Here is a 15738-nt window from a genome sequence, read left to right on the forward strand (position 1 = left end):
ATGTGCCCTTTTAACCAGGGTTTTGCTATGGAATCAAATTCTTAAGATGATTCAGAACGAATTCCCAGCTTCCAGTCTGCTTTTTTAAAATGAAGGTATTGAAATGGCTGGGCTGGTTAGTTTTGTGTCAGTCCATGGGCACTGACAAAAGTAATGCCTTTGAACGTCAAAGGAAGGTGGTTAGGCTTTGCTGTTGGAAATGGTCAATGCTTTGCTACGGCACAATAGGAATTTTATTTTGTACCAATCAATGCTAAATCAATCCAGGGGTATTTGATGCTGTCACTGGGGTAATGCAAATGTCCCTTTTCCTTATTACTCTCATTCTTGATGAAATTTTGAAAAATCTCAAAAAGGGATGTTAATAAAATGAAAAAGAACTGAGATACATTGGTGAGACTGCATCTGGAGCATTGTACAGTTCTGGACCCCTTATCTGAGGAAGGATGTCGTTCCATTAGTCGCAGTTCGGAGAAGGTTCACAAGATTAATTCCAGAGATGAAAGTCTTGTCTTATGAAGAAAGATTGAGTAGTTTAGGCCTACACTCACTAGAGTTTAGAAGAATGAGAGGAGATCTAATTGAGGTGTTCAAGATGTTAAAGGGGAATGATAATGTATATGGAAAAGGATGCTCCCCATTGCAGGGCAATCCAGAACGAGAGATCATAATTTGAGGCTAAGGGGGTGAGATATTTAAAAATAGGGACGAGGACAAATTATGTCTCTCATTGGGTCATGAAGCTGTGGAATTCACTACCCAGAGAGTGATGTTGCCGCGACACTGAATAAATTTAAGGAACAAATAGATTTTTAATTAGTAACGGGTTAAAGTGTTATGGGTATGGAGCAGGAAAGTGGATTTGAGGACAAGATGAGATCAGCCGTGATCATATTTATTGGTGGAGCAGTTTCGAAGGAGATGAATTGCTTATACCTGATCCTAGTTCTTATGGTTTTATCCAACTCCTTCAACAGATTTCTATCTGGTTTAATTATCCACACAAGTGGAGAAAACACTGCCATTTCAGAACTAGTTCTATTACTCTGCAATGCACGTGAGAACATCATTAAATCAAGACAATATACCCTTCAAAGCTATTATTAAAACATTCCCTCAAATTTATTTCTTGCAGGAAATCAGATTAATGTAGCAGGAGATTAACTTGTAATGATCACAGATAGCAACATAGCCTGGCAACCCACTGATGCTGACGTTCTTCATGAAGCCATTGTGTGCATTTAGAAAGGATACCCTTAACGTCAGCTCGCCTGACAGAAACATAATTTGTGACAACAAAATTTGTGATAACAAACTTCCCCAAATATGGGAACAATTCTTCTTGTAAAGGCAGTGTTAGGTTATATTAACGCAGCATTTTGGCTGTATCCTGGCTACAAAATAAATAAAACCCATGTACATTAAAGTAAACATTGGAACTTTAAGGAGCTAATACTGAAATAAAGGACAGGCCACTACTCAGTACAAAATGGGCCATTTGGTTTCTCTTAGTATCCTTCATTAAAATTTTGGTGGAGTCTGTCCCACAGAGAGGTCAACTTGCTTTTAAGGTCTTTAGAATATGGGGTGAGATGCTGTTGGAAGCTCTCAACCACAGGAGTGAATGTCTGTCTCATCTCTTCCAGCTTTTGATCAAATTTTTCACTTAGTTTGCTGGTAAAAGGATGAGCATCCAATCTCTTGCGAACGGTTTCAGTAAATGGTGCAATATTCATTTTAAAGTCCTTCATATTAGACTGAATTTTCGCCTTGATTTCCTCAGCTATAGGGGTCAGCTTTTGGTGGAGGCTTTTAGCATTCTGAATAACCTGCTCCTGAATGCTGTTGGCCAGGGGTTCTAGCATAAACTGGGATGTCTCAACACTAAGATTGACCTTATTGCGGAGGTCACTGGTGTACTGAAGGATTTTAACTTTAAACTCCTTCAAGTCCGTCTGAATCTTCTCCTCCAGCTGCAATCTGTCTTTCTGTAATCTCTCACGAATTTCATCTGACAGGGGAGACACAATCCTTTGCAGTTCTGTAACATATCCGTTGAGTTTCTCCAAGCTCTCTGAAATTGTTAAACTATAAACAAAACAAAAAGTAACAATGAAAGTTATGTTATTTAAAAAACTGAACCACTTTGCACCTGCCCACACAAATACATTTTGAAATTTAAGCTTAGTAGTGTTGGAAAGTAAATATCACAACTGTTGATAGCCATCCAAGATTCAGATAGACAATTTTTGGGCCAATGTGTTGCATTTCGACAGGGAAACGAATGGCTTCATCTCAGCTACCAAGTGAGTCTTAGTCAACATTTTGATGTCATGAATCACTGAAGCAGAACTTATAATTTTAGGCAGACTCTATGGGGAGTTTCTACTTAACTGAGCTGAAAGTGGCTGGGTCAGAATGTCATGCCCACAATTCAGAATTCACAATGCATCAGTGAAGTCACCGTTCAGCCCCACAGACCCTGCTATGTTTTCACTCCCTGACCGCAGTGTTGGACTAAGTCTCCAGAGAGGCAGGGACCCAGACAGTGGAGGCTGTGACCACAGTTCGGTCAATGGGCAGGATGGAACAGGACAGTAACAAAGGATCCTTCAGTGACAACGGTTGGCGGTGGAAATTGATCAAGTGGCTCCTGATCCCAGAGTGGGAGGTTGGGGCCTCTCTGTGGAATCACCTTGGAGCATTTCAGGCTGGAGGTGGATTGAAGCCTCAGGTAAGTTGGTGTGGGTTGAGGCTGGGGAGAACATCAGGGCCGGTGGCAGTGGGAATTTGAAAATGGCACTTAGGGGATATATAGGAATGGTAGATGGGCAGAATAATGAGGTAACAAGGCTGGTGGTGGGGATGTTGATGGGGAGGAAGGAGATACTTGGAGGTGAGTTCAGAGGGTTGGGCTATTCAAGAATGTGCTTGATCCTGGAGGCTTCACCAGATAAGCCCCTGGATCCAGGCAGTGGGTGTGAAGATAGGTGCCTCCTGAAGCCACCAAGTTCTCACAACGAGCAGCTGATGCTCAGTCAAAACTCAAAAGCTGCGTGCTCATGAGGCTTCAACATCTTAATTAAAGTTACAATGGATTGAGTTCACCCCTTGGCTAATATCCAGCATCAGTTAAACATGGGAATTGAGGGGTTGGAAACATGTTTGTTTTTGAAGCAGATTTCAGACTTCCACCACCAACACCACTCTCTTCCTTGGAACTAAAACTCAACCTTACTTTTGGTTCAAATTCACCCAATAAGACTATTGGATTGTAAATTACCCAAAAGCAATTTGTCTTCAGGATTATTTTTAATATTGCACATCAAAACTAGACTTAATTTCTCTTACTGGAGATGAGTCTGTTATTATTCCATTGTATGAATAGCCAAATATTTGATAGAACACCAGCTATGATTATTTACTTACTTTAGCTGCTTGCCAAACTCAGAGTTATCAATGTGCTCAATAGTGTCTCGAGCTTTGTCACTAACTTGACTGAAGTAGTTCTGAAGAGTATTTTTCAGGTTATCTAGACGTTTTTGGGGCTCATTTCGCCACAGGACTGCACCTTGAGTTCCTACAAAAAATAAACAGGAGAAAATTGACCTAAATTGTAACAGTTGTGAAATCGGGCCTGAGTCACATTTTGATTTTACATAGCTACTTTGCAATGTCTGCATCAAAAGCCACAAACTGACATTTTTGTCTGACATAGAAAATACGCAGCTTCTTTGGTACTAATTTTTACAAGTTTTCTGAAGTTACTGTGTAATAAATAACTCCTCTCCTGAAGATCATCAGCAAATTTGAGAATGTAGTGGAGTCTAGGCACAAGTAAACAATGCAGCATTTTACAGGTTAATACATTCGATGTAGCAAGGGTTCGAGATGTATGAGGTTTGATTCTTTGTCCTTCGTTAGGTCACTGAACCCACCAGTGGGTTTGCTGTTACAGTACCGTACTAGACATCTGCACCTCCAAGCAAGTTAAGAAAATCAGACAGTTTCTGTATATTGTCCATTGACTCTCCTACTCCTAGAAATCAAAGGCTGGATAAGGACATTATGTGTTTTTTTAATTCTCTCATAGAACATGGGCATTGCTGGCTGTTGTTAGTTACCCTTGAGGAGGTGGTGGTGAGTTGCCTTCTTGAAACGCTACAGTTTAGGCAGACCCACAATGCCATTAAGGAGGGAATTCCAAGAATTCAAGCCAGTGACAGTGAGGGAATGGCGATATCTTTCTAAGTCAGGACGGTGAGCGACATGGTGGTGTTCCCATGTATCTGCTGCCCTCGATGTGTTTGGTAGTGATGCTCCTGACTAATTCTCATTGTCTGCATTCATACAGGCAACATGACAACATGCTTTGGTGCACAAATTTAAAATGATTTCTATTAAACAAATGCAAACCCCCCAAAGCAAAACAATCACCTCCTCATCATTTGCTAATGATTAGTCCATCACAAAATCTGTGCAGGGACACAACGTGATGGGTTTTCATCACTTGGCAGGTATGTGGAATCATGTTGCAAGGACGAGGAGCCTGGGGAAATGTACTGAGCCGAGGGTTCCAGTTACAATACACACAGTTGCCTTCATTGGAGGGTAAACAAGATGTGTGTGGCACCCATGCCAGATGGGCCCACAGTGCAAAAGCACAAGGCTGAGTTCTGCAGCAGCAAAATACTGGGCAGCTAGTGCCACGGGGCCTTTGCCAATCCTGATAGAGCAGGACTGCAAAGGAGAAAAGTAGAAGAGGATGTGGTGACTCCTCAGGTTCAACTTACTGTCATCGCTCTCTAAGAGACAGCAGCTTCGGGCTATGGGGACTTGCATGTCAGAAGAAATGGTGCTATAGTTATATTTAATAGGACATTGTTAAACAGATAGTATACATCATTATTTTTAAACTAAATAAAGAATCTCAGCAACACAGTGCTTAAAATTGAAATCATTGTTCGTACACAGTTAGTGTGTTATTTCTTCAGCTGTTGAGGGTAAAGGATTGGATGCACATACCTGTGATCAGAACAAGGGCCAAGGTTATGACAATCACCTTCATGATGGCTGTAAGCTTCAACACTGTGAATGAAATAATACATTTTAAGAACATATAAGAATATATTTATTTCATTTATACAGTCAGATGATTATATTCATTCTTTTGACATTTTGTTCTAGCATAAGCTTAACTGGCTGCACCAGTATTTAATGTCCATCTCTAACTGCTCTTTGTATTTGTGGTTGCCTTCCACAACCACTGCAGTCCATATGGGAAGGGAGGTTCAGGATTTTGACCCATTATTAATGGCAAAAAATAGAACTAAGGATCTCTTAGCACTCCAAAAGCTCCATTGGCACATATGCTTCCTGATTTAACATCAATGAAAATGGTTCCAGTTTGCATCCCAGAACAGGTCGAGTTGAGCTGCAACCATAACCATAAGATAACCACAAGATATGGGAGCAGAATGAGGTTATTCAGCCCATCAAGTATACTCAACCATTCGATCATGATTTATGTTTCTTAGTCCCATTCTCCTGCCTTCTCCCTGTAACCTTTGACCCCTTTACTAATCAAGAACCTATCTATCTCTGTCTTAAATACATTAAATGATTTGGCCTTCACAGCCCTCTGTGGCAATGAGTTCAACAGATTCACCACACTCTGGCTGAAGAAATTCCTCACAATCTTAGTTCTAAAGGGTCATCCCTTCAACCCGAGTATGCACCCTCAGGTCCTAGTCTTTCCTATCAATTGAAACATCTTCCCAACGTCCACTCCATCCAGGTCTCTCAATATTCTCTATTTTTCAATAAAATCTCCCCTCATCCTTCTAAACTCCATCAAGCACAGACTCAGAGTCCTCAACCACTCTGCACATGACAGGCCCTTCATCCCTGAGATGATTCTTGGAAATCTCCACTGGACCATTTCCAAGCCGGCACATCCTTTCTTAGATACCGGGCTCAAAACTGTACACAATATTCCAAATGCGGCCTGATGACAGTCCTATACAGCCTGAGTAGTACATCACCGCTCTTGTATTCTAGCCCTCTCAAAATGAATGCTAACATTGCATTTGCCTTCCTAACTGCCAACTGAACCTGCATGTTAACCTTAAGAGAATGCTGAACTGCTGAACTGGGACTGCTAAGTCCCTTTGTGCCTCAGACTTCCGAAGCCTTTCCCCATTTATAAAATAGTCTATCCCTCTATTCTCCCTACCAAAGTGCATCACTTCACACTTTCCTGCATTATATTTCTGTCTGCCACTTCCTTGCTGACTCTGCTAACCTGTCTGTCTTTCTGCATCCTCCCCGTCTCCTGAACACTAGCTGTCCCTCCACTTATCATTGTTTCATCTGTACGCTTAGCAACAATGCCCTCAGTTTCTTCATCTAGATCGTTAATTTATAATGTGAATGTTTGTGGCCCCAACACTGTGGAACTCCACTAGTCACCAGCTTCCATCCCGAAAAAGATCCCTTTATCCCTACTCTCTGCCTTCTGCCACTCAACCAATCCACTAGTCATGCCAGTACCTTGTCCCTAACAGCATGGGCTCTTACTGGTTTGGCTGTAGGCTCTTACTGGAATTATCTTATAAAGTATCGGTGGGTCATCACAAGACTAGGTTGAACTGTAAAAGAGTTTTTAAAAAGTTGGACTGCACATTTGTTCTGGAGTCAGGACCCCAAAATCAGGTGCATTTCCAGGTCCTATCCCTGAGTCACATTGGCATCAACAAGTGGCCAAAATGTGGTCATCATCCAATTGGGAAGGATGAGCATTCTCCAAAGATTAGACCACTAAAAAAGAAAAAGTGGGAAAACCTTGTGAACAACGCATACTGATCCAACTTGTATACCTTAGAATGGTGCTCCAGGATGAACAGTATGATCATTCCCAAATATTACTGGGGATTTTTTTCCCGGTTTTTCCCTCTGGGCTATCAGCAGCAACTGTCAGAGTTGGGAGCTGCTGCTTAAGACAGGAGAGAGAGGTGGCCTCTAGATGGAACTGTGCTCTCACAAGAGTTTGAACACTTTAAATCCCCATCAGGCCATCATTGTGCAGAAGCAACCTTTCCTCCTGGATCTCTGGTGGCTCAATGGCAATGGTACCTGCTGGGAGGGGCCTCAGAGTTCCAAAGCTGGATGTAGTGCTAGTCTCTTCCCCCAAAAGGAAGCTGTCTCCATCCTTTGACTGTGTTTTGCTTTCACTGGGAGACCTGAGAATGAACTACAGTCGCAAAGCAGAGAATGGCCTGAACAGGCCTTTTAACAGCCACACCACCCAGTGTAACACCGGCAGGATATTTCTGAGCTTGTTAATGATCTTTTCACCAACAGTTCTTTATTATCTCACTGCTGACTCCTCTCCTGGGGAAGGGAGCCGTGCCTGCATCCCCAATGCCCTGTCTATATCATCAATGATGTAAGAACACACAGAATAAAAACAAAGAACTGCGGCTGCTGGAAATCTGAAACAAAAACAGAAATTGCTGGAGAAATTCAGCAGGTCTGACAGCATCAGAGAAAACAGAATTAACATTTTGAGTCCAGTGACCAGAGTGCAGTCACAGTTCTGCTAAAGGGTGAAATTCTCTGCCTCAAAAAGCGGTTCAGGCCAAATCATTGAATATTTTCAAGGAGATGGACATAGTTCTTAGGGCTAAAGCGATCAAAAGGCATGGGGAGAAATCAGGAACAGGGTGCAGAGTTGGACAATCAGCCATGATCAGATTAAATGGCAGAACTGGCACAAAGGACGTACATCTGTTCCTGTTTTCTATGAAAATTCATTCAGAAAGCCAAACTGACTTTCAGCATTTAAACAAAGCATTATCCAATCTTTGCAAAAATATCTCAATGTATTCTATCACAAGTAATTACAGCAAACTTTGTTTTAACTGGCACCTTATAAACCAGCACTCTTTGTAAACCAGCAAAAATGATTGACCTCAAATGCCATGATCTACCATGATTTCCAAATATTTATGCTGCAAATAAAGTGTAACAATGACGACTAGTTACTTAAACCAAAATGTTTACAATTCATGCTGCTAATTTCTGAGATGAACATTTGCAGCAAAATTTAATTTTGAGTGTTTTTTTGGCGGTATCTAACCACAAGTATCCATAAAGTCAATCAAAACTTGTACCCTGCAATATATTGCTGCAGTGCAAGTAACATTATTCTCAAACATTTCACTTTCATCTTAATAACATGTTTTACAACTGAAACATTACACAGAAAGACACCTGAAAATAAGTTAAAATAAGTTTAAAAAAGTCAGCAAAAACTCACTCACCTCTCACCGTTTCTGAACTTTCTTCTTCACTTCATCTGCAGTCTGACCCAAGACTACCTTGTATTTATTAGTCATCTGCTATCACATCTGATAAGGTAGAGAACTATGAACTGTGCTTGGTAAGTTTTAATTATGTGGAAGCATAGATATCAACATTCAGAGTTCTCAACTTGTTAATGATAACCAACTTCCAAACAACACCAAACAGAGCAAAGATCAACTGATCACACAAAGGCTCACTTGAAACATTTGTAATTTACAACATTTTTCTTTAAATTCATCATCCAATTAAAATGTTTTAGATGCCCTTTCAACTCTTTCTTTATCAAAGAGTCCTCTTTCCACAGATGCTGCCAGCCTGGCTGAGTATTTCCAACATCTTCAGCTTTTATTTCTAATTCATTGTACTATATCAAGTAGGTTGAGCTAAACTTACCAATTGTTTAGACCTTGCATTTGTTTTAGCCACCCCTCCCTCCTCCTAATTATTTTCTTTCTACCCTTCGCCTTAGGTTAAGGGCACAATCACAACAAGAGTTATGGCAACGTATTGGTACCCAGGAGATACATAACTGAACCTGAACATGTATTATCGCGATGATATGAAAGCAAAATACTGCAGATGATGGAAATCTGAAATAAAAGCAGGAAGTACTGCAGAAACTCAGCAGCACTGGCAGCATTCTGTAGAGAGAGAAACAAAGTTAATGTTTCGAGTCCAATAAGACTCTTCTTCAGAAGTTTTTTTCTTAAATCAGGAGGGAGAGAGAAACTATTGCTAAAGAAAAGTCATACTGAACTCAAAATATTAACTTAGTTTTTCTCTCCACTGCCAGACCTGCTGAGTTCTTCCAGTATTCTCTGTGCCTGTTCCAGATTTCCAGCATCTGCAGTATTTGCTTCTTTTTGCATGCTTAGTTTGCTGCCACTTCTCCTCCAGGTATGACCAACCTGGTGAGTTGTTCTCTTCTCTCCAACAGTTTTAATCTTGATGGCCTTCATTCCTTTGTATTTTCCTCCTAGTGTTGACAAAGTATTTGCCAAAACTTGTTTTTTTTTAAATAGCCACATCTTCTTCCTCAGTGACTGTCTCCATCCCTGCCTTTCTCCACACAGATTCCAACTGAAGTTCCATCCTTCATGTTTCGAACATGTTCAAGATCACAAGCATCTCTGAGAAATACAATGCTCCTGGGACAGCTGCCCCTGCCACACCCTGAAATCCACACTCAGTGCCATGCACCATCGTGTGCACAGTCTCAACCTGCCTCCCCATCAGCACTGCCTCACACTATCTCAAAGCTGTCCTGGTTCCCAGTTCCACATCATTCTTTATCTCATTTCATAATTAACAAGCAACTTTCTCTCTATAAGCTCCAAAAAAAAAAGTTTTGCCATGTTATTTGACTTATCACAACCTGGTATCTCTAACTAAAAGTGTTAAATGCTCATGAATATTAATCATAAATAGGGTTTATGAAATATTTTTAAAGTCTTCTTTGCTGTCCTAGCTGAAATCTGTTAACTCATCACACACATGATGGTTTAAATTAGAACAACATTGCCCAGGTGGGTAAAATAACTCTTCAGAGGCTGGCATCTCATCCTCAATCACCCTTTATTTACAAATGCACAGCCTTGACAATAGCGATGCCTCTCACTGCGTCAGACAGTCAGGGCTGAATATCCCCCACATTCATTCTTTTATGTCAGCCAGGTCTGTCTGATTGGTCCAGATTAACAGCCCCATATTCTATGAGGTCCAGCTGGTTGACCTCATTGCAATCATTATAGTGGGCACAATGCAACACTGTACATCAGTTTACTTACTCAGGGCAGTGTGTTTTGCTCTTGATACAATAATGAGTCATGAACATTACTAGGTCCTAAACCAACTCCGAGCTTCAAGACGCAGTAGAAATGATTCCTGTTAATCTATACATATGTTAATACATTAATTGGCTAATGTTTGGTGGGGTATGTGAAACAGGCCGCATGGTAAGCCAACCATATTCCCCTCCCCCATACCAATGCTTACTTCCAGATATTTACATATCACCCTGTTCAGAGATGTAATTACACACCTCAGGAGCAGGTGGGACTTCAACCCAGACATCCCTAGCCCAGAGGTGATGACACTACCACTGTATCACAAAAGCCCTCCCCAGCGCATTCCTATTAGGGTTGGATGGGTGTCAAAATTAGCAGCCCATCCACCATATGTAAATAAACAGATGATTTATTTGACCTTGTTAAAAGTTACACCCCCAGCGCCCAGTCTAAACCAACAATCACACGACTACCAGAACATTTAGAGATGGCTCTATTTTGAAGCCTTGTGTAAAGTCTTGTCCTGTCCAGAGATCAGGATGATCATATTCAATATTTCACTGACAAGGGCGCCTCCTGTAACTTGTGTCAAGACCAATTCCACACAGAACCGAACGACAAACCCAGAAGGTGGTAACATACCCAGGGCAGCTGTGATTCAGAGGGCCCCTCAGGATCCACCAACAATTTGGCATGAGAGGCTGGTTCCGTCAGTAAAGGAACTTCACCCTCAGTAAGGAATCCATTAACTGCCCACAGGATCCTGGCAAAGTGCCCCAGTGGCCTATACATGTGCCGTGAATTATGTAGACTGGCTACCTGCTGTTACTGGGAAGTTAGCCCCCAGAGTAGATGATCTATTCATTTGGTAGATTGGTGAGAGATGGGATGTGGTCCACTGGCTGGGAACCAAAGTCTGTGAAATTCTACCTGGATTTACCTTTAAGACTGCAGCTGGGGACCAGGAAGGTTTTGCTCAGGGTCAGGTCTTCAGAGTCGGAAGCTGTACTGACGTCTGGAAAACTGAAACTGACAATAACAGAACAGAATTAAAATCAGGCCAAAAGTCCACCGCTCCACAAGCCTCTCATTGCAGTCAGCCATGTTCTGTAACACGAAGACTTAGAGTGTTTGGGAGGTAAGGATCATCTCTGGTTTCAGTCTACCCTATGTAACCAGAAACTCTTGCTTGCCCACCATTATGTGAGAAGGTGGTCATGTCTCCCCTCAGCCCCAAGCAAGAAAGCTACTCATGAAATAATTCAGAACAGTACCTGCAGGGCTCTTGGTGGGATCCAAATAACTTCCTTGGATTCTGAAAGTAGGGCCAACACCAGCTTTTATGAAGCTTCAAACATGTCAGCTCACTTGGAATATCAGACTCCACAGTTATGATGCTGCAGAGCTGGATTCCCCACGTCACACATTCCCACTCTGAATGCCAATCATAGAGATTGCTGTAATGTCTTGCTGGAATTAGGGCAGAGGAATCTTACAGCTAAAACACTAATCCCAAAAAATTGTTCAAGTCATATTCAGCACTATCCCAGCTGTGAGGATTTCCACTGGTTAAGGTTTAGACAATCATATGTGTAAACAAAAATCATAGCATCAGAGGTTTTACAGTGTGGAAAAGGGCCCTTCAGCCCATCATGGCCATGCCCATCATCAAGTATTTATTTATTCTAATTCCATCTTCCAGCACTTGGCTTATAGTCTTGTATGCTATGGTGTTTCAAGTACTCATCTAAACACATCTTAAATGTCTTGATGGCTCCTGCCTCTACAATCTTCTAAAGGTAGGGAATTCCAAATACCGACAACCATCTGGGTGAAAACATTTCCCTCAAGCACAGAAATAAAGGAGAAGATGGTTACTATAGATAATTACACTTATTTTAACTTGCTGAGCTGTAATTCACAGCTAGGAAAACAGGTTATCACAAGGTAGATCTCTGTTAATTTTGACAGCAACACAGAATTTGGCAATTTAACTACCAGTTTCAATAATTCCTAAACTCAGACAGTGGAGCTTAATGTATGAATCTCTGCCAAATGTAAAGCAGTTTCATTACTTATCTTTATGAGCACCTGATATTGTATTGATAAGCAAGAGATTTTATTTTACAGATGACTTGAAGAGAAATGAAATCAGCTTCTAAAAATGAAAAAATATATGACCAGGGCACCTTGCATTCACTGAAGTTTTATCCCGGACCTCTATGTTAGTGGTTCATGTGTTACACCAGGACAAATAATAGGACATCACTCTGTCATCAAACAAGCCAACAAACCTGCAAGAACCAAGCATAGATGTTAAAGTATGATGTAGCTTTTATTATTAATTCAGTTAATTATCTAATTGTAAATTATTAATTGGAATCATTTGACTAAAATAAACGCTTATCTTTGTGAACATTTGGAATAACATTGCGTTAACAAGAAACCTTTGTATTTTCATTTCAGTGTATTTAAATTTATAAATGTGTGTGCTGTGTCTTTGTTAAAAACTTGGTTCTCAAATACCTACAGCTGCAGACAAACTGCTTAAGGCTGACAATTGAAAATGTCTTTATTACATCAGGTCAGATTTGTATGCTAGGCTGGACAATTGAGGTTAAAGTCTCTTTCATTAAAAGCCTTTTATGAGTTTGATGACCTCAGTTCACTTTCAATGAATTTGAATCTACATCACAAAATATCTTAAATAACATTACTTACAAACAAGAAACATGCTCCTACCAATTACAGATCTGATTTTCCTGTCTGATTTCTTATTAATCGATATGTAAATAGTAGCATCAAAAAACAAACGGCATGGGAAAATGATCTGCTTTGAAAAACCATAAATTAATACATTGTTAAAAGGAACTATAATCAATGCTCATATATTAACATTCCAAATATAATTTGCACAATCCCATGTCCATTCTTCAAATACAATTGACCATGATATTTATGATGAGTTGGGGAGTTATCAGAGCAGACTGAAAATGATTTACAGTGCAATGTTGCAGTTATTATCATATTTTTAATAACAAAATCAATTCATTGTAGACGAGTAATTTTAATCATTCCATTAACACATGGATTGCACAGGCCCTGCCAAACACAATGATAAAACCAAATTGTATACTTCTGCCCATTTTTTCCCTGCCCTGCTGCAAGACAATTGGACAGCCTGGCCAGCAGCTGGGAAGGAAAACCAATGGCAGGAAACCAAAAATGGAGACTCTGTTGTTCCTGACAATCAGAAGAGGCTATAGTGGTGGGGGATAGTTAGCAAACACGCTGGTGCAGGGAAAGATGCCTTAATCCAGGGATACAGGCTTCCTTGAGAGGCTGTTGAGGTTGGGTGTGGGACGGTGGTCAAAGATGGGGCAATGCAATTCCCAAAAAGGCCATTTACATTGTGGAGCAGCCAGCTCCCACCTAAGATTATAAGAAATAGGAGCAGGGCAGACTATTCAGCCTCACATGGTTGCTCCTCCATTCGATAAGGTTCATCCAATTGCTGTCTTTCCTGTCGATATCCCCATAACATTCAACACTCTTTGATCAAAATCTGGTTACTCAGCTTTGAATAGATTCAATGACCTGGCCTGGATGCCTGGGGAAATTCCAAAGACTAACAACCTCAGAGAGATGAATTTCTTCTTCATCTCTGTATTAAGTGGGAGACCCTTTAACTGTGCCATCAGTTCTAGCCTCCCCCACAAAAATATCATCCCAGCATCTACCTGTTCAATCCTGTCAGCATCTTATGTTGCAAAACGATCACCTCATTCTTCCAAACTCCAATCCGTATGGGCCCAATCTGGTTAACTTTTCCGAAAATGCCAAACCCTTCATCCCAAGAATATGCTGTTACCTTCACGGAATTGCTTTGAATGCAAACACATCTGCGGCGCGATGGCTCAGTGGTTAGCACTGCTGCCTCATAGCACCAGGAACCTGGGTTCAATCCCACCCTCTGTCTGTGTGGAGCTTGCACATTCTTCCTGTGTCTGTGTGGGTTTCCTCCAGGTGCTCTGGTTTCCTCCCACAGTCCAAAGATGTGCAGGCTAGTTGGATTAGCCATGCTAAATTGCCCATAGTGCACAGGGATGTGTAAATTAGGTGGGTTATAGGGGAATGGGTCTGGGTGGGATGCTCTGAGGGCCAGTGTGGACTTGCTGGGCTGAAGGGCCTGTATCCACACTGGAGGGATTCTATGATAGAACAAAGAAAATTACAGCACAGGAACAGGCTCTTCAAGCCTGCACTGACGTGCTGCCTGTCACAACTAAAACCCCCTACTCTTCCGGGGACCATATCCCTCTATTCCCATCTTATTCATATATTTGTCAAGATGTCCTTTAAAAGTCAGTATCATATCTGCGTCCACTACCTCCCTCGACAGCGAGTTCCAGGCACCCACCGCCCTCTGTGTAAAAAACTTGCCTCATACATCACCTTTAAACCCATGGCCCCTGGTAACTGACTCTTCCACCCTGGGAAAAAGCTTCTGACTGTACAGTCTGTCCGTGCCCTTCATAATCTTGTAGGCCTCTATCAGGTCAATGATCTATTACATCCCTCCTTAAAAAATGAGACTAAGACTAGAAAAATAATCCAGGTGCAGGTTCACTAATGTCTGCAGTTTATAGCATTCTTGTATTATCCTTTCACCCTGTAAAAGAGGCCAATAGTCCATTTGACTTAGATACTTGCTGTATTTGCATGCATACTACTTATGATTCATTTACGAGGACACCAAGAATCTTCTGTACAGCACTCTATGCATTTAAATAATATTTTACTTTTCTATTGTTTCTGCTGAAGTGGACCTTACATTTTCCCACATTATGCTCCATCTGCCATTTTGTTTTGCCCACTCACTTTGCCTTCTCCTTGTAGCTTCCTCATGGCTTGTACTTTCATCAAATTTAGATAGAATACAGTCTGTCCCTTCAGCCAAGTTGTTAATATAGCTTAAGTAGCTGATGTCACTGCAACGTTCCCTGTGGCACTCCATTAGTTTGCCAACCCCCCGAAAAAAATCAATTTATCCTTATTCTCTGTTCCCTGTTAGTTGGCCAATTCCCTGCCCATTCTAACATATTATACGTAATAACCTTTTACGTGGAACCTTATCAAATGTGTTTTGAAAATCCAAAGACATTACATCCACTGGTTCCTTTTTCTTCACCATGGCTGTTAACAACTTCGTTCACAAAATCATGGTGACTCTGCCCGATTATTTTGATTTTTAAGTGCTCTATGACTATCTTAATAATGGATTCTAACATTTTCCCAATGACAGATGTGAGACTACCTAGTCTATAAATTTCTTATTTTCTATTTCCTCCCTTTTTGAACAGGAGCTTTACATTTGTGATAGAGTCATAGAGTCATACAGCATGGAAAGAGGCCCTTCAGTCTAACATGTCCATGCCAACCAGGAATCCTAGACTGAATTAGTCTCATTTGCCTATGTTTGGCCCATATCCCCTTTACTATCATGTACCTTTTAAATATTGTCATTGTACCCACCTGTACCACTTCTTCTGGCAGCTCATTCCATACACACACCAACCTGGGT

At 41.1% G+C, this 15738-nt stretch overlaps 1 protein-coding gene across 1 annotated transcript; it reads right to left on the reverse strand.

Moving 5' to 3' along the window:
• Positions 1-1158: 1158 nt before the first annotated feature.
• LOC109935400 (apolipoprotein A-I) lies at positions 1159-11162 on the reverse strand. The gene is made up of 4 exons (XM_048615597.1): positions 11095-11162; positions 5026-5088; positions 3430-3580; positions 1159-2088 (listed from the first exon to the last, which is right to left on the reverse strand). Exons 2-4 carry the CDS (start codon positions 5066-5068, stop codon positions 1509-1511), a joined length of 774 nt encoding a protein of 257 aa, XP_048471554.1. The 5' UTR covers positions 5069-5088; positions 11095-11162; the 3' UTR covers positions 1159-1508.
• Between the last annotated feature and the right edge of the window lie 4576 nt (positions 11163-15738).

Source organism: Rhincodon typus, chromosome 32 (assembly GCF_021869965.1).
Source record: "Rhincodon typus isolate 14 chromosome 32, sRhiTyp1.1, whole genome shotgun sequence".
Lineage (NCBI taxonomy): Eukaryota > Metazoa > Chordata > Chondrichthyes > Orectolobiformes > Rhincodontidae > Rhincodon > Rhincodon typus.